Source organism: Neoarthrinium moseri (genome assembly GCF_022829205.1).
Source record: "Neoarthrinium moseri strain CBS 164.80 chromosome Unknown scaffold41_Wmoseri_CBS_16480, whole genome shotgun sequence".
NCBI lineage: Eukaryota > Fungi > Ascomycota > Sordariomycetes > Amphisphaeriales > Apiosporaceae > Neoarthrinium > Neoarthrinium moseri.
The window spans coordinates 196,539-218,964 of record NW_026055155.1 but is presented as its reverse complement, the minus strand read 5'-3'; the positions used below and the strand labels follow the sequence as shown (position 1 = coordinate 218,964).

The 22,426-nt window shown below is 56.8% G+C and overlaps 7 protein-coding genes across 7 annotated transcripts; 4 read left to right on the top strand and 3 right to left on the bottom strand.

Annotated features, from left to right (window-relative positions):
* Nucleotides 1-154: 154 nt before the first annotated feature.
* JN550_009236 (uncharacterized protein) lies at nucleotides 155-1,857 on the top strand (the record flags this gene model as incomplete). Its single annotated transcript, XM_049321286.1, has 3 exons — nucleotides 155-343; nucleotides 396-1,488; nucleotides 1,547-1,857. 3 exons carry the CDS (start codon nucleotides 155-157, stop codon nucleotides 1,855-1,857), a joined length of 1,593 nt encoding a protein of 530 aa, XP_049168812.1.
* Nucleotides 1,858-2,877: 1,020 nt separating this feature from the next.
* JN550_009235 (uncharacterized protein) lies at nucleotides 2,878-4,885 on the top strand (the record flags this gene model as incomplete). The annotated part of the gene is made up of 4 exons (XM_049321285.1): nucleotides 2,878-3,885; nucleotides 3,972-4,134; nucleotides 4,220-4,792; nucleotides 4,857-4,885. The coding sequence occupies 4 exons, from the start codon at nucleotides 2,878-2,880 to the stop codon at nucleotides 4,883-4,885; spliced, it is 1,773 nt and encodes a 590-aa protein (XP_049168811.1).
* A 3,423-nt stretch (nucleotides 4,886-8,308) lies between these two features.
* Nucleotides 8,309-9,404, bottom strand: JN550_009234 (uncharacterized protein; the record flags this gene model as incomplete). Its single annotated transcript, XM_049321284.1, has 5 exons — nucleotides 8,309-8,470; nucleotides 8,526-8,660; nucleotides 8,731-8,928; nucleotides 9,229-9,256; nucleotides 9,337-9,404. The coding sequence occupies 5 exons, from the start codon at nucleotides 9,402-9,404 to the stop codon at nucleotides 8,309-8,311; spliced, it is 591 nt and encodes a 196-aa protein (XP_049168810.1).
* Nucleotides 9,405-13,899: 4,495 nt separating this feature from the next.
* Nucleotides 13,900-15,179, top strand: JN550_009233 (uncharacterized protein; the record flags this gene model as incomplete). The annotated part of the gene is made up of 2 exons (XM_049321283.1): nucleotides 13,900-14,346; nucleotides 14,478-15,179. The coding sequence occupies 2 exons, from the start codon at nucleotides 13,900-13,902 to the stop codon at nucleotides 15,177-15,179; spliced, it is 1,149 nt and encodes a 382-aa protein (XP_049168809.1).
* Nucleotides 15,180-16,217: 1,038 nt separating this feature from the next.
* On the bottom strand, nucleotides 16,218-18,112 carry JN550_009232 (uncharacterized protein; the record flags this gene model as incomplete). The annotated part of the gene is made up of 4 exons (XM_049321282.1): nucleotides 16,218-16,614; nucleotides 16,691-17,772; nucleotides 17,856-17,998; nucleotides 18,076-18,112. The coding sequence occupies 4 exons, from the start codon at nucleotides 18,110-18,112 to the stop codon at nucleotides 16,218-16,220; spliced, it is 1,659 nt and encodes a 552-aa protein (XP_049168808.1).
* Nucleotides 18,113-19,208: 1,096 nt separating this feature from the next.
* Nucleotides 19,209-20,644, bottom strand: JN550_009231 (uncharacterized protein; the record flags this gene model as incomplete). Its single annotated transcript, XM_049321280.1, has 5 exons — nucleotides 19,209-19,531; nucleotides 19,655-19,772; nucleotides 19,921-20,020; nucleotides 20,079-20,556; nucleotides 20,611-20,644. 5 exons carry the CDS (start codon nucleotides 20,642-20,644, stop codon nucleotides 19,209-19,211), a joined length of 1,053 nt encoding a protein of 350 aa, XP_049168807.1.
* A 688-nt stretch (nucleotides 20,645-21,332) lies between these two features.
* Nucleotides 21,333-22,068, top strand: JN550_009230 (uncharacterized protein; the record flags this gene model as incomplete). Its single annotated transcript, XM_049321279.1, has 5 exons — nucleotides 21,333-21,425; nucleotides 21,488-21,546; nucleotides 21,623-21,701; nucleotides 21,765-21,876; nucleotides 21,974-22,068. 5 exons carry the CDS (start codon nucleotides 21,333-21,335, stop codon nucleotides 22,066-22,068), a joined length of 438 nt encoding a protein of 145 aa, XP_049168806.1.
* Nucleotides 22,069-22,426: the final 358 nt, after the last annotated feature.

The window sequence follows — 22,426 nt, the reverse complement described above, 5'->3', positions numbered from 1 at the left end:
CCTTATCGATTCTGCAGTTCGATATTTCCGACGTCCTGTTCAACGGCCATACCCTCAGTTCGACGACCTGGCAGGCGCTACTACTCGGGATCATCTCTGCTGCAGTTGGGGGTGAAGATTGGGGTTGGATTGTGTTTGCGGGAGAGCCGCCAATATGCATCGAGCCGCAATTCTATGCCAGCTCGCACTATGGATCTCTGGAATTCAAGCCGTCGTCCCACCCACGCCAGGGCAATCCCCAGTTGAGGTCGACGCATCACGGAAGCGTGATGTTGAGGCCCGCGATGCTGTTGGGCCTTTGGGGTTTGTGACTTTTAAGATGGTCAAGGCAATTCAGGACAGCGTATGGACCCACGATGATTCCAAGCCGAGACGTTGGCTAACAGTGGTAGCAGAACGACCAACCCATAACAGACAAGGTCACCCGGATGGCCCACGGTTTGGCCAAGAAATATGGCACGGAGCTGCCATCTCGGACAGATCATTCAGACGCGACACTGGTCGGCAGGGAAAACACATACAGCGTCGTGCAACCGATCACGCCGACGCAGAGTAACAGTGCGGGAGTTTACCAAGACGGGACAGATTACTCGTACTTTATTCAGGCACACCTCGGCTCTGCGGGTACACCAATGTATATGCTTATTGACACGGGGGCCAGTACGACGTGGGTCATGGGCTCGGGTTGCAAGTCCGACGCCTGCAAGAAGCACAACAACTTTGGCTCGGAGGACTCCAAGACATTCAAGGACACGGGCACTCCCTTTTCAGTCGAGTATGGCTCGGGCGAGGTCAGCGGCGAGATCATCAGCGACAGCATGAAGGTCGCTGGCTTGAGCGTTCAGTATTCCTTTGGGCTCACCAACGTCACCTCGGACCAGTTTTCCTCTTTCCCATTCGACGGTATTCTGGGCCTGGCGAGGAGCACGGGCAACTTCAACGATGCTTTGAAGGACGCAAAGCTGATCGGTTCCAACATGTTCGCCGTTTCGCTCTCGAGAAGCTCCGATGGTACCAACGACGGCGAGATCACCTTTGGTGCCACCAACCCCGCTAAATATACCGGAGACATCACCTACACCTCGGTGACCGACAAGGTCAGCTGGTCGATCCCCATGGACGATGTTACCGTGAGCGGCAAATCAGCCGGCGTCAAGGGCAAGAATGCCTACATCGATACTGGCACGACGTATGCCTTCGCCGCACCCGCTGACGTGGCGGCCGTGTACAAGATGATTCCGGACTCGAAGAGCAGCGACGGGGGCGTCACGTGGACTTTCCCCTGCGATACGACCGCGACTGTTGCGCTGACTTTCTCGGGCAAGTCGTTCTCCATCAACGCCAACGACCTGAAGGCGTCAAGCGGTGACAACAACCGCTGTACCGGCAGCATCTTTGGCATGGAAGTCGTTTCTGGGTCGTGGTTGCTTGGGGACACTTTCATCAAGAATGTCTACACTGTCTTTGACATTGACGGGTCACGAATTGGTAAGGCATTTTGTAACTTCCTACTTATCTGGCGCGTTCAGGCTAACGTATTTTCAAGGCTTCGCCTCCAAAGCCGCCGGCTCAGGGGCCGTTACCACCACCCCGACAACAGCGGTTGTCTCGACGGTCATGTCGGACGGCAAGACTACGCTTACGACCGTTACCTCGACCAGCAAGGCAACCAGTGTACCGAACATGGGTTTCACTGGCGGACACGCCACGACAACGGGGGCCAGCAACCCGACCGGCACTGCCGAGAACGCCAACACTGCGTCATCTACGGGTGCCTCTCCAGCAGGAAGATACCATGTACAAGGCATGCTCCTCGCGATAGTGAGCATCGTCTCCATCATCGCAATAGCGATATGATTTTAAGCCTGGGAGCAACTCTTTCACTCCTTTCTCATCTGTTTACAAGAGGCGGGCCGCAGCATGTAGCATTGCTCGCGCATGGCCCATGCTCTCACCACATTTCATCACGTCACGCACGCTCCCTCTAGATAGGGAATTAGCATAGCATGGCTATGAACTGGCTTGAAGAAGAAGCCATCTCCGTACCGACGGAAGACATGCGAGACAGCATGGTAGTCACATACACAGGAAGACGACACAGAGGCTGTCGCAGCACATGATACCCAGGCGGAGGTCACGGAAACATGCGAATGTCTGGGACAGAATGAAAATATACAAGGCCGCAGAAGGCCGTTAGATGTACAATCTGTAATGGAAGAAGAGAGACGTTCAGTTCGAGAGACTCGATTGTGTGCATCTTGTGGTGATTACTGTGACAGAATGACTGGATAGGCCCCCAGCAATAACATTCCTGAATCCTTGTAGTGGTGTGGACTTGAAGACTCGAAAGCGGCGATGGCAATGCCAAAAGCAGACCTCGTACCACAGTAAGATTGCGCGGACCAGGAGCTGTCTCTCACGCTGGCTGCTTTGGGAAGTCTGAACGACTTCCAATGGGCCTGGTGGGCACGCAGTTCCAGGGGTCGAGCGGCTCTACACCACAAGCATTAACATCAGGTCCACAGAAAGCCGTGCGGAACCGATGGCCCCCAAAGCTTGGAAGTAGTGGATGTACTGTACTGAACGTACAAACCTACAGTAAGTTACCTACTAAGTTAGGGGGTCGGTAGCGTTGTCAGTTTGCAGTTCTAGCGCACAGGGGCCCCCGAGTTTATCACATGACGATAACGCCTATCGTTCCCTTACTTACAACATCGCTTATACAGCACCATCACTGACGATATACGAGCTGTCTGCCCCCAACCAACAAAGCACAGCCGTCAGCAGCCAGGTCTCTTCTTGCGCCCACGGCTCGCCCGCACCAGCTACCTTCCCTCCTTCCCGTCTGCCCCAACAAAATGCCACCGCGGTAACACAATGGCCAAGGCCAGGACACAGGGCTCTTCTCGCAGCAGGGAGGACCCAAACCAGAGGAGCAGCGGCGGCGGCAATGCGGCCCAGAACGAAGAGGAGCACGGCCTGCTCGCCGCCGGCCATGGCTCCGACGTCGACGACGACGACGAGGACAACGACTACCACGACGTTGACGGGAGCAACGAGGATGACGGCCCCGTAGCGCACTCGGCCCTGCCGCCCACGGCGCTCTCCAAGGGCAGCGGCAACGGCACGCCGCGGACCCCCCGAACGCCCAACCGGGTGCGCTTCGACCTGCAGCCCACCAACATCCCGCCGCCGGCCAACGGCCACGGGCGCTCGCGCTCCAACAGCGACGAGTACGCGTACGGCGACGGCGACATCGAGCTCGCGGACCACGACCCCCTGCACAGCCCCTACAGCCCCTCGGGCGACGACGGCGGGACGTCGCGGCAGCCGCTGCTGACGGGCATCGAGGCGCCCTCGGTGGCGCTGGCCAACACCCCCTGGGGCGCCGAGGACGACGTGCACAGCTGGGCCGAGGCGGAGCGGGCGCGGCCCAAGTCCGGGCTGCGGTCGGCCTTCATGAACATGGCCAACAGCATCATCGGGGCGGGCATCATCGGCCAGCCGTACGCGTTCCGGCAGGCGGGCCTGCTGGCGGGCGTGGTGCTGCTGGTCGGGCTGACGGTCGTCGTCGACTGGACCATCCGCCTCATCGTCGTCAACAGCAAGCTCAGCGGCGCCAACAGCTTCCAGGGCACCGTCGAGCACTGCTTCGGCCGCCCGGGGCTCGTCGCCATCTCGGTCGCCCAGTGGGCCTTTGCCTTTGGCGGCATGGTCGCCTTCGGCGTCATCGTCGGCGACAGCATCCCCCACGTCCTGCAGGCCGTCTGGCCCGGCCTGAGCAGCATCCCCGTGCTCGGCCTGCTGGCCGACCGGCGGGTCGTCATTGCCGTCTTCATACTGGCTATCAGCTATCCCTTGACGCTATATAGGGACATTGCAAAGGTGAGTTAACCCCCAACCCCCCCTCCCTGGTTCGTCCACAGACTGTGGAAGAGACTAGTCGAGACTGATGATGCCCCGTCAAACAGCTCGCAAAGGCCAGCACGATGGCTCTGATCAGCATGGTAATCATCGTCATCACGGTGGTGGTGCAAGGTGCGCTGGCGCCCAAGGAGGATAGGGGCTCCTTCAGCACGCCATTGCTTACAATCAATGGGGGAATATTCCAGGCCATTGGCGTTATATCATTCGGTACGTAAAGTTCATAATATCAGGCCCCTCCTATATAACCTATATAAGGGCTTCGTGTTGATCTGACAATGTATACTCCCCTTAGCCTTTGTTTGCCATCATAATTCCCTACTTATATACGGCTCTCTGAGGACGCCGACTATCGACCGTTTTGCCCGCGTAACGCACTACAGTGCCGGCGTATCCATGGCGGCCTGTCTGCTGATGGCCCTGGTGGGCTTCCTCACCTTTGGTGACAAGACGCAGGGCAACGTGCTGAACAACTTCCCGGCCGACAATTCGATGGTCAACATCGCGCGGCTTTGCTTTGGCCTCAACATGCTGACGACGCTGCCCCTTGAGGCCTTTGTCTGCCGCGAGGTCATGCTCAACTACTGGTTCCCTGGCGAGCCCTTCAACATGAACCTTCACCTCATCTTCAGCTCGGCCCTGGTTGTCTCAGCCATGGTCATCAGCCTGATGACGTGCGACCTGGGCGTCGTCTTCGAGCTGGTCGGCGCCACGAGCGCCTGCGCCCTGGCCTATATTCTCCCGCCGTTGTGCTACATCAAGCTGAGCACCCGGAGCTGGAAGACGTACGTCGCATGGGCCGTGGTGGCCTTTGGGTGTGCCGTCATGGCCATCTCCTTGTTCCAAGCTGTAGGCAAGATGATCACGGGTAAGTCGCGCAGCATTTCCACACACTTCTGAAGAAACTCTGGCTAACTAAGGCGTTCGAATAGGAGGTGGAGAACCCGTCCAGTGTATCTAGCTGCGGCACGCCATTGTACTATTAAACTATTGAAAAGGTGTCTTGCATAGAGAAACGAGCCCGAGAGAACCAGCATCTTGGACGTGGGCGTAATTAGACCTCTTTATATCATAGAGACATCGAATCGATGCTATTATCCTGCGCAATGCGACAGCACTGGTGTGATCCTGCATGCGCAAGCCTGTCCTGCTGTGTGGACCCTTCGTGCATATTCATTCGGCAGGTCTATATACCCTTCAAACCTATCAACGTTGAAACGCTCATCACTTGACGTTCATGGTCGCTGGCAAAGCATCAGGCCAGGATGTCATACTAGACATACTGCATCTTCAATAAGCTCATGAGTATGAGAACTAGGAGAACTAGGAGAACCCGACTCCCGGCATAGGCTATCACGTCAAGGTCTCACCTGTCCAACTAGTATGCAAGCTCCATCGCTTATCGCGCACGCTCTACTACTGTACCGTATTCTCCCTCCCCATTCCGCGCCCATCCGCCACCACCCCCTCTCCCGTTGCAGCCTCACCCATAGGCCTGCATTAGTCTGTTTGGGCCTGCTACTGCGTAGAGATCCCACATCCGCACAGCGGGGCCCGGTGATCATATGAGCTCTCGTCCTTGGTCCTCTGAGAGGTCTGTCAGTCGGGCAAGGCAAGGGAAAACCTAATCCCCCCCCCCTTCGTCTCGGCCTAGCCAGCCTATCAACATCATGCTGATTCCGGACATTTCCCAAACAACTGAAAAGACCAGATGGAGACGCGGAGGCGTGGGAGTTGCGCGGAGTGGAGTACCCGGTAGCTCAACTGCCTAGCATCACGGTAGGTTCACGATTTGCCCGCTCCTTGGGGGTCGCTACGAGGGTGGTGGGCGGTGGTGCTCGCATGATAAGATAGATCGAGGGCGAGCGCGTCTGGGTGTGTGGTCTAACACTGCGCCGTACATCCCGGGCGTAAGTATTTCGTACATACGCACGCCTATTGTAGAATAAGCCCGTAGATGTCACACATAAACTGCACAAATGGCAAACGGGTTTGTCACTCGCCCGCGCAGAACCCGCCCCAGAAAAAGGACCCCGCTCCCCTCCTCTGGCTGTTCCCGCTGGTGGCTGCGGTTGTAAGCGGGCATGCAAAGAAAGCCCTTTGGTAGGTTGGTATACAGAGGGGGGAGGGGGGAAACGTGCGAAGGTGGTCCCATGATTGATTATATCTCCTCAGCGAGCCTATCTGTATAAAGTCGCCGGGGTGGTCCTGCGCGATCCCGTAACTGGGAGGACCCTTTTTTCTTTCTCTCTATCCAACCCCTCATCTTGATAAACCTCGCGTTTTGTTCCTGAGCCTCTCTCACCAAGAGACCATCCCTGTTTACCATGTAAGTTCGAAGTCTGCGGTCCCTTTGCCTCCTCCTGCTCCAACATCACCGGTACACCTATAAAGCACACACGTCCTGTGGTGCTCTGCCCCTCGTCGACCCAGCGCAGGGTCGCTTATACAACAAGCCGACCGCAAGTTGTCCCTCGACATACACGACAATATACAGCACCAGCACCACTTTCTGCCCGTTCCCTCTTTTCCCCTATGGCCGAAAGACGCACCCGCACCCTACGTCCCCGAGACTGACAGAGAGTATATAGCTATACCAACGAACCACCCCAACCCAACCCAACCAGCCAAAATGCACAACAGCGCCTGCCCCAAGTGCGGAGCCTCGTTCAGCGGCTCGACCAAGTCGTGCGGCTCGTGCGGTGCCGTGAGTCTTCGCTTTCCGTTTTCGTTTTCCTCTTCCTCCTGCGCTACCTCGCGACGCACACACATAGATGGGATACCCTGTACTGACGGTGGATTTTCTTCGATACGTGCAGACCTGCCCCCAGTAGATGCCCTCCATGGGTTAGCTCTGCCTGCCTGCCTGCCTGCCTGCCTGCCTGCCTACCTACGTACATGACCTTGTCCTTCCGCCCACGCTCGCCTTAACTAGCTATCCGCAACCTTGCATATTGAGGCGAGGCGTCGCAGCAAACTCTGGTTGGAAGCGCCAGGTATATATGGAGGTGGTGTTTGGGATTCTCAGGGGGCGGTGATGATCTCCTTGGCTTTCATGTCTACAGCAGTTGTCTGATTTTGTCTCTTTTTTTGTTTTCTTCGCAAGGGAAGGTTTAGCATCGGCACAGGGGAGCATATTACGGTCGAGGCGTGAAAGGGGCAAGGGTGTGGAGCATTTGATGGGAATTGTGGTGTTGGTTTAGTTGTGATGGGACGGGATGGGTAGCATGGGTGAAACCGGCGTGTAGCGAGAGATACCAAATGAGGCAGACAATTACATTCGTTTCTATATCGAGTCAAGGAGGTACTGGCGCTCAGTTCCATGGTGCATCGTGTATCGTGAAAGGGGTACCTGCAAGGAAGGGAAGACGGGGGGCATCGGGACGATAGTGGACGTGACTGGCGAACTGTGACTGCCTACTTATCGCTCATGCCTTGTCTCTACGACAACTCCTTAGTTCTGCATCTATGTAGAGGTGCTGGTGTGACGGCCTTGGCAACAGAGGTGGCCGGCCTTTAATATCAACGGTAGCTCGTCTACTGGTGGAACACATCAGTATTGGACTCTTCGGTCACCTTCGCTTGGTGAAAGGCCGACTCGAGGAACATGTAGGGGCCTCGCGCTTTGATCAGCATAATGACACGAACCGAGACAGGCCGAGGGAAGGGCAACGTTAAGCGGTCAATTCTTGCCCATATGGTCTAGTAACACAGGGGGTAATTCGTGTCAAACAACAAAGTAAGAGAGACAGGGGGAGAGATGAAAGACGATTGAAAAGGAGAAAGATTTATGATATAACCGTATTCTTGAGCATTTGCCTTGGCTCGCCAGTCTTGACACACACACACAAAATACGCATCGCAAACATAGACATCCACCGCCCCAGCTCACCAAGAATATCATGCCTCCCCTACAACATTGTCACCCGGGTTCCCTCCGCCAGACAGCCGCTCTACTGCTCCTCCGTCCCCTTCCCAGCCCCCATCGGGGTGGTAGTAGTGTAGTCGTAACCGCAATGCCCCCCCTCTTCCCTTGATTGTTTACCAAGCCTCGGCCCTTCCCCCCCGGGGTAATTAGAGAAGGGGAAAATAAAAAAGGGACGAGGAAATGTTTCTTCTGCCAAGCCATCCAAAGCAGCACGCCGGCAGCAGTGGGGTTACCGAGATTTAGTAGCGCAGACGAATCAAACTCCAGCCTTGTCAATAGCCATGACCATGATGCACAACTCCTTGCTCCCCGTCAATGTGGCCAGGCCATCATAAGAGACACCGTTATCACCCGAGAACCAAAGCACGAAAGAGCCCGTGAGTGAACTGGGAAGGATGACGATATATTACAACGGCATGCCGGGGTCGCTTGTCGTTTATGGGGTTGCGTGACCGTCTATAGGATCATGCACTTGCCCTTGTGGCCACGGCCGGGGCGGCTGCGGGACAGAAGAGCGGCGCGCGTAGCGTGCTCGAACACCTCGCGCACACCCTCGTTCGTCTTGGCGGAGCACTCGAGGTACTTGTAGGCACCGATCTTCTTGCGGACTTCCTCACCCTGGGGTAGCATCAGTATTGGGCTGCAGCGCGAAGGGAGGCTCTGTAGGACTTACCTCCTCGGGCGAGACGGGCTTCTGGCTCGTCTTGCGGAGCTCCTCAATGGTCTTGTTGTCGTATCGGAGATCCTTCTTGCAGCCGACCAGGATGATGGGCAGGCCCTGGCAGAAGTGCAGAACCTCGGAGATCCACTATTCGGGGACATCATGTCAGCAAAGAGCGGGCTTATCGTCCTGGGGCCGCGAGGAGAGCGGAACTAACCTTCTCCTGGACGTTGTCGAGCGAGTCGGGGGAGTCGACGGCGAAGCAGATCAGGATAACGTGGGAGTCGGGGTAGGACAGAGGGCGGAGACGGTCGTAATCCTCCTGACCAGCGGTATCCCATAGGGCCAGCTCAACGTGCTTGCCATCGACCTCGACATCGGCGACGTAGTTCTCGAAGACGGTGGGGACGTAGACCTGTTGGTTCGGTTGGTTAGAACGGGTGGCACCGACGAGAATGAGGCTGTGCGGTTGGGCGGTTGGGAGGTGAGTTAAATATAGACGGCGTCGAGGGCCGGCGGTGACGATGAAGCGCCGTTCGGTCTCGATATGACGCGAGTGCTGGGTTGCTTGGCGGGCGGAGGAGCAGAGCGCACAGCAGGCTGGCAGGCAGACAGACAGACAGGCAGAGGTAGGAGGTAGAGAGATAGGCAGGATTGCAGGGGGCCGATAGCGAGCGAGCGAGGCACAGGCTATCTACACATGTATGGATCTTACCTCGGGGAAAGTGCCCTTGGAGAAGACGCTGTCGGATGGGTCAGCATCGCACGGCGACGATTTGCAGGCGGGATGGATGGGGATGGGGTTCGGGCTCGGGCGACGTACATCAACAAACAGGTTTTACCACAGGCACCGTCACCGACGATGACCAACTTGCGGCGGATCTCAGCCATGATGGAAATGTGCGATTAAGGGGGGTGTTGAGGCGGGCGTCGGGGTGCTGCAGCGAGGCTGAAAGGGCCAGAAGAGAAGTCGACGATGAACTGCAAGTGTTCGTCGGTCGCCGATGGGATGTAGAGGCTTGTGGTCGTTGGGTTGTGGTTGTTGAGATGGGGGAAATGAAGAGTAGGAGTAGTGTGAGAAGAGGAAGGTCGGGTCAAGGTCGAGAAGCTGCAGCTTAATTGACGACAAGGAGAGAGACAGACTGGGACTGGGCTTTGGGGACTGGGATTGGGGGGGGGGAGGGCGGGTGGGAGCCAGCCAGCCAGCCAGCCAGCCAGCCAGCAGAAGGAGAAGAAGAACCAGCCGGCCAGCAGTCAGCCAGCAGGGCACCTCAGGCAGTCCCAGGTCAGTGCTCTGTGCTTCTGCAAGCCGGTCGACTGGGACTGGGAATTTGGGGGGTGTGAATGGATGGGCGGCCTGGGTGGGTGGACGGACTAGTCCAGTAGGACTGGGCCGACTGGGAACTGGTCCGCTGGTTGGACTGGGAACTGAGGACTGGGACTGCGAACTAGGACGGGGGACGGGGGGACGGGAGACGGGGGACCGGCCCAGCCAACTTAAAAGGCACAAAGAAACCCAGGACGAGAGAGAGAGAGAGAGCGAGGGAGAGAGGGAGAGTGGACAGCGCGCGTGAGAGGCCGCAGCAAGCAGCACTAACGGTTCCCGTACGGGCACCCTCCAACGACCCGGGCAGCCAGCACCGCCTGGGCAGCGGCGGGCTCTGCACTGGACGGTAGGGACCTGGAGGCAGGGAGCAGGCGCTGGACTGACCGAACCGCACTGTATTGCTGGACCAACGGGTACCAGGTGGGCGTTGGTAGGGGGTTTGCCCCCCCCCTTTAGCGTGCCTCTCGGGGTTTAGCGGACCAGATATTTGGGGAGCACTTTGAGGCACCCATCGTCCTTGGCCCGCATGGGCTGATGGCCCGACGGCGCCAAACGCTGTTGCTACGGTACCTGACCAACAGACAGAGGCGAGGGGGTTCCGGTAATGGTAAACTAAAACCATCATCACCAACAGCCAACCTACATAACAACAGCAACTACTGCTACAATTTTCCACTGATCGTTCCGTCTGTACTCTATAGATGACGCGTAGAGAGAGTCGACGTGGGCGACCATCTAGGCAGCGAGGTGCACACTCTGGTTGGCGGTCTGCTGCTGTCCTGCAACGATTGCAGTCATTCCACGTTCACATCCATCCATCCATCCATCCATCCCATGCCTGGTCTGTTACTAGTTAGGTCCTACACCTGACTGCTGCTGGCTATACGGCAACCACCCGCCCATCGTCATCTGCTGTTCCGCTCACGGCTCGACTTGCTTGCCTGAGCGGACAAAGCCAGAAGGCCATCCCGAACTGTCTGCAACTAGCTACAGCATCTGCAGACCAAGACCAGCCAGCTTGCAGACAAGGCCAAGACATGCCGAATTCCTCAAGCCAACTTTAAACACTGGGTGGAGAGCGATTCGTCTCTTTTCATCAACGACCGATCAATCAATCAATCAATCAATACAATCCCACCCAAAAGTCCTACGAACCTTCCAGGGATCCGTTGCCGGTTGGTCTGTCCTAGCCCGTCCTCCACTGTCGTCCACCTACCCATGCAAGTGCTCTGCGCTGCGCTGCACTGCACACTCCACTATGCTGCACTGCCGTCGCCGCCTTCTGAGAGGCAACCAGTCACCATGACCCGGAACACTAAATACACAGCCTGAGGCCATCAACTTCCCTTGACTGCTGGCCGCCTGACACAGTGCCCATCTGGTTGGACAAACCCCCATATTCCAGGTTGCCAGTCGGCCGGTTGCCCCAATCGCCCGGGATCTTGACCGATCCACCGCGGACACGCGTCTTACGGTGATATCATCCACCGTCACCTGTCAATAGTGACTGGTTTAATATTGATTGATACGCAGCGATGTCTTCACCGTTGCCGGGTTTCCCATTTCCATGAGACTGCTCAACATGACAATCCTGCACCATAATAGAGCACCCAACTCATGGCCCGAACCCACACGGGGCCTGGCTTCTTTTCTCTGCCAGTGACCTGGGTCTTTGGGTCCCAGCTCGCAGCCCTTTGGCTGCTGGTCACCACCAATGGAGCAACCCGAATAATGCGAACTAGCACTTTAGAGCCAGTCCCTTCTGATTGTCGACGGGTAGGCCTACGACCCTAGAACATGTCTATTTTCATTTCCGGGCCGTTTCAGAGGCTCCGGAGCCAAGCCAGGACGACATTCCAATTCACATGATGCCAAATCCCAGAGAGCACGGGCGGGTATAGAGTTTACATGTCTTTCACGTGCCCATTGATCCGGGCTGCATGAGGAGCAGTCGACACCCGAACCCGAGCCTCAGCACGACGGTGCTGTGCATGGTGGATGCCACTGACTTGACGGGATGGCCGCCGGGCTGGACACCCCAGGTAGCAAGACCCTCTCTCTGCAGGCTACCTGTCTAGTACTGTACATGCTGCAAATCCACAAGGGAAAGATCGATTAGACCAACTTGCTCGCACACGGGAAAACACACAGACAAAAGTATTCCCCACTGGTATAACTACACGATTGATCACTCTTTGACAACCGCCGCTGCAACACTTGTTTCGCCAAACACATTTCTACTCACTTCTTGCCGAGCCCCAGGGTGCGCCTGAGCCTCATGCTGATCGCGGCATGGCCCAGCTGAGCAGAGGTGGCACAGCCGTTGGCGCGCGCTGGGCCGTGGGGAGGAATCAGGTCATCCCGTCATCTTCCTCTGGTCCTTTGTCTCTCACGGCAGTCCACTGTATTTCAGACGACCCACAAGTCTAATATCAAGACCGACCTTGTGGAGGCGGAGCTTGACGGTTGAGCCACTGCAACGTACCTGGCTTCGTGTCAACCCGCCGAGCCCACTGGCGAACGAACCTGCAGGGTCTCGATAACCCGGTCACGGCCGAAGTTGGCGACCTGCAGCTTGCAGCTCGCTCAGACAAGCCCATGTATCTGCATACCTAACTTTCCACACTCGGTACTCCGCAAGTAACTAGGGCCTCCCCCTGCTTTGCTAACAACCTCCCCATTTCTCTGATATCAGATTATTGGACTTTTGAGAATTGGGCACAACACGCAATGCCGCGAAGCCTTCTGGGGATTTGCAAGTAGCATGCTCTGAAACAAGTCTAGAGACTTAGCAGGCAAGGCGTGCCACTTGACAGCCAGCAGCTAAGCGGAAAGCCCGACAGCTCCTCTGCCTCGGCGGAATTATGAAGCATCGACAACCAAGGAACTTCCTGGTCCAGAGTCCTATGGCATTCGGCCAGGACCGTGACCCCCTGCTGCCAAGTGAATATCTGTGAAACAAGACAGTAGCTACCTAGCTGGATAGCACTTAAGAAGGACTTCATAGATTATTTGGAGGGGTAAGCAGACTAATTAGAGGATGCTGGGGTTTATTAGAGATATTCGTATAGGGTATGATGTTATGGCTCTAATTCGATGGAAGTTAACGAGCAAAGCCGCCAGCTGGAGGTCAGTCGGACAACCGCCTGTCGAATGAACCTGCGATCTGCGATGAGATTCAACACGCGGCATGAGCAACTCGGCGAACTCAAATACACGCCATCAAACGGGCTTTATTCCGATTGCGTGATAGCACACACGGGCAGGGTGCAGCGGCAATGCCGGAAACCCCAGAGCCGGCCGAGAAGAATGGGCTGGGTGCACATCACAACCATACCCAGGCCTCGACAATTCTCTTGACTTTCATACCTCCCGTTGAAATAGTGACTGTGTATGAGGCCCGATGTGCCATATTACATGCCTTTGGATGTTATGATACTCGTTTATTTTGGAACCAGCACCAGAAGACTGATGAAGTTGATGATCACAGGTAGCAGCGACTACATACCTAGAATTATGTTGTGCAGTTTCTAGAAAGTACGAGGTGAGCTGGCGGCACTGCACTGCAGTCCTACGCGGGTTGGTCTTGAGCAACCAGCACGCAGCTTGCACCATCAAGGGAAGCATCACAGAAACCTGGACATTGCTCTTGTGGACATCATGTAAAGAATTGACACCTTTGACTCCTCATCATCGCAGGCGATCGACGTGGACAACCAGCTCCCAAGTTACTGTACAGTAGCACTGTCTCTGTGCTGGCCAGTCAGGAGCGCCGTTTGGCTGCTGCAGGTTCCAGTGCGGCAGCCAATAGCGGTGCATAGATTTTCCGACATGCGACCAGATCCGGTGCGGCGCCGTCCACCCTGGCCCGTGGCCGAGCTCCCAAAATTTTGGGTGGATAGTCCCAGGAGAGCAAGCTCGCACGAGGGAGAGAGACAGAGACAGAGACCCCGTACGATGAGCCATTGAGCCCCCTCCGCCAACGACGCCCTCTCCTCAACCTCGCACCCACGCACATCCCGACGGGCCCGGTCTCTGCGTCACCTCCGCTCCGTCACGATGCAGAAGATCCTCAAGCGCGTGGCCACGGCCGAGCGCGTCGCCGCCAAGCGCAAGACGGCCCGGGACAGGCAGGCCTTCAACAAGAACCGCTTCGCCGAGGTCGACGAGGTCAAGTACCAGCGCAGCGAGCTGGCCCAGGACTTTGGCCGCGCCAAGCAGGCCATCCGCGACGACTGGCACCTGGGTCCCAACGCCCCCAACGCAAACATCGGCCAGTACGGCCCTACCCACGGCGCCATCTCCGAGGCCCGTTACCAGATCGCCGCCTCGCTGCGAGACCACCAGAAGGAGGCCCGGTGCGCCTGGCTGGGCGGCGCCACGAACCTCAACATCACCGTCGGCGACCGCGTCGTGCTCCTCGAGGGGCCCGACAAGGGCAGGATCGGCAAGATCACCGATGTCCAGAAGCAGACCATGGAGGTCATCGTGGGTGGGCTGAACAAGGTAAGCCAGATATAATATATACATATATGAGTGTATATCCATATGTATATATGTTTACACATCACTCTCGAGTTCTCGAGTGCTCTTCCTGTCGTACTTTATGATGAACCCTTACTGACGCCGCTCTCCAGTCCAATATCAGAATGCCGGTCCAGTTCGTCGGCAAGGATAAGCCACCGGGCATCGCCATCGAGCTGCCCATCCCCATCTCGGCCGTCCGCCTCGTCCACCCGATCCGCGACCCCAACACGGGCGAGACCAAGGACGTCATCATCAACCAGCTGAGGCACTCGGGCTTCTTCCACGACCGGATCTCGGGCCAGGTGCGGTGGTCGCGCCTGGTGCCGGGGCTCAACGTCACCATCCCGTGGCCGTCCAAGCCCGCCAAGGAGGCGACGGACCACAAGGTCGACACGCTGCGCATCGACGTCGAGGAGCGCACCTTTGTGCCGACGCTGCTGCGCCCGCCCATGCCCGAGGACGTCATCGACGAGCTGCGCAACAAGTACTCGCGCTTCCGCACCCGCCACGAGCCCGACTACATCGCCGCCCGCGAGGCCGCCGTCCAGGCCGACAAGGACCGCGCCCGCCTCATGGACTCGATGCGCACCCCGCTGCAGGACTTCCACCGCGCCGAGCGCGACCGCAAGAAGAAGAAGGGCAAGCCCAGGCTGTCGGTCGACATGCTCGAGGAGATCGGCAAGGTCATTGCCCGCAACCGCGAGAGGACCCTCAACGCCGCCGGCCTCAGCGACGATGCGCCTGCGGCTGCGGTACCACCGACGTCGGCAACGATAGAGACGACGGATGCTCCCCCGCCACCTTCGTCGTAGGGGCGAAAGTTAGAACAGGGGTAAAACGGGAGGGGAACCGGTGGGATAGACGTCTGCAGAGAGGAATATGTACCAATATCTGTACTGTATATAACAAAGAAGCATCTTGGAACGGGGCCGGCCAGCTGGGGATACTGAAAAAAACAACAACTTAAAAACTGTACACATGGTACGACCACTCTTGTCTTCAATTGTATAGCTGTCACGAAGCTGCCCTATACGAACACGGGCATCGGGAGGCTCTACTCTCCCGGCACCTGGCCTGCTGCTTGGTCAAGGTTTCTGTAGCGCATATACCCATCTCACCATCCTGAACAGCGCATTTCCCTCCGCTTGGTGAAATTCCAAGACGACATCCTAATGCCTGTCGTCTGCGGTGTCCTCGCATCTCTCTTCGGGCACCACACGCTGAAGACACATAAACACGCATCGAACCACACCTACCAAGACGGTGATACGACAAAGGACGGAGAAAAGGAGAAGTAGCATGATCAAGAGTCCACCCACGCACGGCGTCTGCACTGGGGACGATGGATGGCTTACGTTGGCGAGGATGGGGTGCCGTTGTCGTTCAGGGGCCACAAGGCAGATAGACATATCCATACACAGCAAGGAGACGGAGAAAATGCCACAGGTGCATACGGTATAATCTTGGATATTTCTTTTCTCTTTCTCAGGGATTCCCGCCCGTTCGGAACTCGGAAGAAAAAAAAATTTAATAGTGCCTAGCGCAGAAGAAGGTCTAGGTAGGTATTGATGATATGATGATGGTGCTTCGTAACTATGCAGTTCGTCGTCTTTTTCCTTTCTTTGCCTTTCGCCTTTCGCCTTCCCCCCTGTCCTGTCTCACGGAGCGTAGGAGGGAGCGCTTTGGCGCTCTCGGCTTCTTGCGTGAGCCCCTTTCCCTCTCCCTCTTGGCTGACACGGCATGGTGCCGGTGGTCTGGTACACAATACATACAAAGAGAATCACTGCACCGCTCGACCTCTTCTTCTCCTTTCCCCGCACGGCGTGAGTGCATCGGCAGAGAAATGTCAACTACGGGCCCTGACCCGGGCCCGAACCGCCCCGCGTGTCGGGCCGCGTGGCGATGCTGGAGACGCTGCCCTTGCGGGAGGCGGCGTCCTTGCCCTCCTCGGCGCTGCGCTCGAGGAAGCCGGCCCACAGGTCGGCGAGGGACTCCTTGGTGGCCGAGGCGGGGGCCGTGTCGGCGAAGAACTCGGTGGTGAGCGAGGGCGTGCTCGGGGTGCGGTGGAAGGGCGACGTGGGCAGGCGCAGGCTGTTGCTCGAGGTGCCGGGGCGCGCCAGCCCGGCCTGCTCGCGCTGCTCCTCGGTCCAGTTGAGCAGGCCCGCGATGACCTGCAGGATCTGGAACTTCTTGGGGTCCGACCGGTCCAGTGCCAGGAACTGCAGGAAGTGGTTGGTGACGATTTGCCTGTCGGGGCTCCCGGTCAGTATCGATGCAGACATAGTCCATTGACAAGGAACGTGAGAAGGGGACGATAACTTACCGGTCAATACTGTCCTCGGGTTTGGTCTTTTTCAAGTACCGCAGCGCCTTGGTGAGATGATCGTTGAGGACAATAGCCTCGTGCCGCAGCTTACCGATCAGGAGGTTCTTCTCCTTGACCTCCTTCTCGAAGGGCGTCGTCCGCTCCAGCTCCTTCTGCAGCGAGTCCTTCAGCGTCTCGGCCTCGGAAGCCCGGGTGTCGGCGTCCTTGACGAGCTTCTTCAGGGCCTGGAGCTGCTCCTCCGAGGCCTCTACCATCTCGCGCAGCTCCTTCTTCCGCGCGTCCTGGATCTCCTGCAGCGCGCGTTGCAGGCTGTCCACGGCCTGGGACTGCGTGTCTCGTTCCGACGCGGCCCGCTCGTAGCTGTCCCTCAAGGACGATACTTGCTCCTCGAGCGCCGCTGTCTTCTCGGCCAGTGTTTCACGAACGGACCGCTCCTCCATGGCCAGGACCTCCCAGTCGCCCATGGCGTCCTTGGCAGCCTCCGCCTCCTCTCTTAGGTGCTGGAGCTGCCGTTGCATGTCCTCCTTCTCCTTGAGGGAGTTGTGCTGTGTGAGGTTGCTCCGACTCCTGAGACTGGATAGTTCGCGCGTGGCATCCTGTAGCTCCGTCTTCAACCCATCGATCTCGTCTTGGTAGCGTTGGGTGCCGCCTTGCAGCTCTTCGTTCTGGGACTCGAGCTCCTCGACGCGCTTGTTGGCCTCCTCTAGTTCTTCCCTATCCCGTGCCAACCGGCTCTGCAGCGTTTCCTTGATCTTCTCGACTCGGCCCTTGAGGGTCTCGTACTGCCCCTCGGCCTGCTCCCTCGCCTCCTCGCTCTTCTCGAGGTCGGACCTCAGTTGCGACGTCTCATTGCTGTGCGTCCCTTGTATCGTCTCTAGCTGCTTGCGAAGCTGCTCGACCTCGGCGCGGAGGGCTTCCCGCTCCTGCGACATGGCCTCTAACCTTGCGCTCGTGTCTGGGCTGTCCGAGGAGGCTGGCCTGGGGCCCTCTTTTGCGGGAGAGGAGGCTGTCTTGGTTGCGTTCTCGGCAGGGTGCCCGTTGGCTGTTGGTGGTGCAGCATGGCCATTCGAGGGCGCATTCTGCGTCACTGTCAGGTCCGTGTCCCCAAAAGTACCAGAGTCTAGCCCCGGCGTGTCGTATATGCATCCGGGGAGGTTCTTACCACTGTGGGCGAGTCGGGGCTGTCCGACTGATCCCCATCGTCGTCGTCGCCATTCTGGGTGGTATCTACGCTCTTGGGCTCATCTTCGGCGGGCTTTGGCTTGTTCGCACTCTTCTTCTTCTTATTGTTCTTCTTCTTGGAGGCTACAGGGACGGGCGACAGGGTCAGCTTCTGGGATTTGTGGTTTTGCAGTCTACTGGGCTGGGGGCCTTGCACTGACCAGCGTTGTTCTGCTGACCGGAGTCCTGGGGCGTCATTATCGTCGAGTGTCAAGCGTCAATGGTTGTATCAGCGGCATTGGGTCGGGACGAGACCTCCAGTCGGCAACACCAGAGAGGAGCGAGCGAGTGTCGTTGCGGTGATTCTGTCAACGTCAACCAGTGCACAACCCCCCGGGAAAGCCACACGTAAGCCTCTACTGCGGAATACGGATTCCCACGTTAGCGAGTCGAGGTACGGGTACCGTGCAGCTGGCGCTGGGCGCTGGGCGAGCTGGCGTTGCAACGCCTCCAGTGGGTGGGCTGCGCTAACGGGCCTATCAGCGAGCCAGACCCCCCGCTGTATGCTGAGGTCGTCTTCGTACCACCACGGTGTACTACTTCGTGGCGAGCCGAGGCCAGTGACAAGCAGCCTAGCTCACAGGAAGTTTTGTCCAAAGATGTTCCATAACCGATGACCAGTGTCATGCCATCTCCCTCATGTGATTTCGACGATCCGCCGATCCCCATAGGTCCAAGCACCTAATGTCGAGACTGAAGAGCAGCATCTGAACGGGGAGTTTGGGAGTTTACCAACGTTGCACTTACATCCATGCTGTACGACCACCGCCTAGGCCAGGCTAAAATAAGTGCCCTTGGAACTGCGGTACCTACCAGCCTACTTAGGTACCAGACTTAGTCACTGTTGCGGATCATATGATAGGCCGAGCCTGCTGTGTGGATGTCCCGGTGCCTCGCCTACAGAGCATCGCGAAATCGGATTCTGTTCTAAATTTTCTTCCCTTTCTTCTTCACATATTTCCCCTTCGCTGGCAAAAATTCTTCGAAGCTGCCACGCACAACCACGTGCACTCCTCTGGCTGATTCATACAAACTGGCTGAAGTAGACTGATCATTGCCTTTTATAATCCTGCCGCTGCCCGACTTTTTGTCCATGGGTGCGATGGGTTCGCTATGCGCAAACATGCCTGCTATCGATACAGGTGTTAAAAATATTTATACTGCGGGATGAACGCACCATGCAATCATTTATGAACAAACGAATGAATGGACAAGACTCCGTGCGCCCAATCATCAATGTCATGTACCGAAAATTATGAAGTTTCTAAGAGATACAGAGATGACACGATGCTGCTCACGCCTTCGCCTTCTTGGGCTTTTTGGCCTTCTTCGCTGCCTTGGCCCCGTCCTGTTTGCTGGCCTTTGCCGGCTTCTTCACTGCCAAATCCTCTTCTGGCTCCGAGGCCTCGGGCGCTGCTTCGATGGCTTTAGGCGCATCTTTCTCCTCTCCCTCCAGAGCCTCGACTTCCTTGGGTGCAATTGCTGTCGCCAGCTCTGGCGCCTCGAACTCGTAGCCCAACGCCTTCAACTTCTCGGCTTTCTTGGCCCGCTTCTCGTTCTCCTTCTCGATCTTTGCTGCCCACTTGTCCTCTGACAGCGGCTTCTTGAGGTTGTAGCCTGCAGAACGTGTCAGCCCTCTTGACCTTCAATGTAGTTGGGTAGTTTGGGACTCTTTAAGTGCACAGCGAGGTGTGGTAGGCCGGGATATACACCCAAAGTTGCCCACAGGGTACTGCTTACCGGCAATCTTATTGTGGGGGATGGCCTTATATCTCTTGTTGGCACCCTTGAATAGACTCTCGTGGACTTGAGCCTTTGGTACGAGCCTACACTTAAGCAGGTGGCCGAACAGAAGATACTGCATCACGTCAGCAGGTTGTCCTTCATCCCTACTCAATAGTATGCACAACTCCCCCCATGAGCGTGAACGGAGCATGACTCTGCATCCGTCCTGGTCTGGGTGACTCGTACTACAAAGGAAACAGGGTGGGCAGGCGGCGACCTACGTTGTTCATCGTCTTCGAGACGATCTCGGCTGTGCTCTCGTCTGAGAACTCGACGAAAGCAAAGTGCTTGCTGGCGCCTGTCCTCTTGTTGCGCGAGAGGCTATGGCTGATTAGCATGGCCCATCCAAGCCGCATCATATTCGACAGGATTAACCTACCGAAGCCTCGTAATGTCACCAAACTGGGAGAAGTATGACTTCATCTCGTGTTCGTAGAATCCGTGGGGAATGCGGCCGATGTACACGACAGCCGAACCGTCCTTGCTGCCCTTGCCGTCCTTTGCGGCCTTCTCAACCTCCTTCGATGGCGTGGGTGCCTTTCCGACGTCCTGGCCCTCCTTGAAAGCGGCGCCGTCTTTGACCTCTGCCTCGTCGTCCTCGCTGTCGGAAACGCCTGCAAGCGCTAGAGCTTGGTCCTCATCTTCGTCAGAGAAGGCGTGCTCGTCGTCCGATGCGGCCGCCGGCGCAGTCTCAATTACTTCGGGGACTGGCTTGGACTTCTTGGAGGTCTTCTTGGAGACCACTTCAGGCTTCACGGACTTGGTCTTCTTGGGAGCTATCGGGCTGGCTTCATCGGCGGCTTTGCGCTTGGCTGCTCCGGTTTCCTTGGGTTTGGCCGTGGGCTTCTGGGTAGAGGCTGAGGATGTGTTAGCCATTGACATTGATTCGGAGCAGGAGATGGAACACATACCCGAAGCCTTCCTTGTCCGTAATTCAGGAGCCATTTTGCGTGTTTTGTGAAGTCCAATTCCAAACCTCCGTTCTGCTAACTCGTGCAATGCTTGTCGCTTATCGCTTCTAGACTTTTGGGGGAAATAAAAAATTCTGCCGCCGAGTGCAGGGAAAATATTCACCGCCCTCGGTGTATCTGCCCCACTATCACAGCCAGTTCCACAGGGTCTGGCTCAGTGAACCTGCATTGGATTCTGTCTACAAGCGCAGGCCAGAGTTCAAACTCATGTTTGTTCTACTTGTGCTACACTTACTGCGACCATAACCCTATGTCTGCTTAAATATTCCATGACTTGGTGCTCATTGCTCCGGATTAGCTGGGTGCAGTGCATCAGAGGTACCCAATATACCACAGGAGGTTCGCAGTTGATTGGTGCTGCGCGCTAACTAGGCTCCGAACCTATTCAACTTGGACCCCAGTGGACGCCGCGCACCCATCGACCTGGAATAGTCTCACTTACAACACTTGCGGCGCTCCGTTGACTGTTCACGAACTGTCCAAGTCTTACTGGGCACATTTCCTTCTACCAAGCGCCGTTGTATGACCCTTCGTCTTCCAGTCCCCCCGCCCTGCCAAGCTTCTTTTTGATCTTGTGTTTCAGCGACTTGCAAACAGCTGCCTGTAGCTATTACAAGTCCTGAGGTCGTGCTCAAGCTTCAGCAACACGAAACCGATTCAAGATGGCAACCAAGCAAGAGAATCTTACTCATGAAGAGATCTGGGACGATAGCTCCTTGGTAAACTCTTGGAACGACGCGTTGGAGGAATATAAGGTCAGCAGTGACTTGGTGGCCCGCCCCCGATCGATATCTTGCCGCGCTAACACCATCGTTAGAAATACCACAGCATACATTCCAAGGGCGGGAACGTTGACGATATTCTTCAGCAGAACAAGTCAGTGACACTCTATTCATCCGCCTGAACCGCCTTTCTCGGGAACCACAGATGCTTACACCAGGGATCACCACAGGGCTGGCCATGGTTCGGATGCCAAGAACGAGGAACACCCAACCGCCCCCGCCAAGCAGGACGAAGCTGAGTCCGAAATGGTAAGTTGAATATCCCTTGCTGATCTTAGGAGATCAGAAAGCTTGGCCTAAACATTCCGCAAGTCGCTCACCAAACGCCAGGACGGGATTGACGAGGGTGGAAACCCGGACGGTTTGCGGAGCCACTCGTCAGCGCAGATACCCGCCGGGATCCCAGCACCTTTGCTCGGTTCAGGTACGTTCCATTCAGATGCTCTGGCCCTATGTAAATTGCAGGAGGAAACAGCATGGGGGCTCGTGACCATGTGGGATCCCGGCTGACCAGGGGTTAGTGCGTGATGAGAGCCTCAAGAAGCTCTTGATGTCTTGGTACTATGCAGGGTACTACACGGGTTACTACGAGGGCCAACAGGCACAACAGCAATAGAGTTCGACCAATGACTTTCATGAAGCATGCCAACCGATCCCCTTTGAGGGACAGCGCCGAGGTGGCGTCTTTGGTGGTCGGATCTGCGAAGATGCCGAAATCTGTAACAGCTCGTGTTCCAAACTGGCGCTGCACCCAACGCCTAATGGTCTGGGTTGCAACAACCCATGTATCACAGAGCTTGGGAGCAGCTCTTGGGACTAATCAGAAGTACTATAGACCATCGATTACGCCACAACGGGCCTCAACCCTATTGGAAGCGTAGTATTCGTCTGATAATTCTATGGGACGTTGGTCGCAACGGTGAACTCCCCAGCAGCATCCCAGAGCAATTAATCCGATTTCGTTCCTAGCGCCT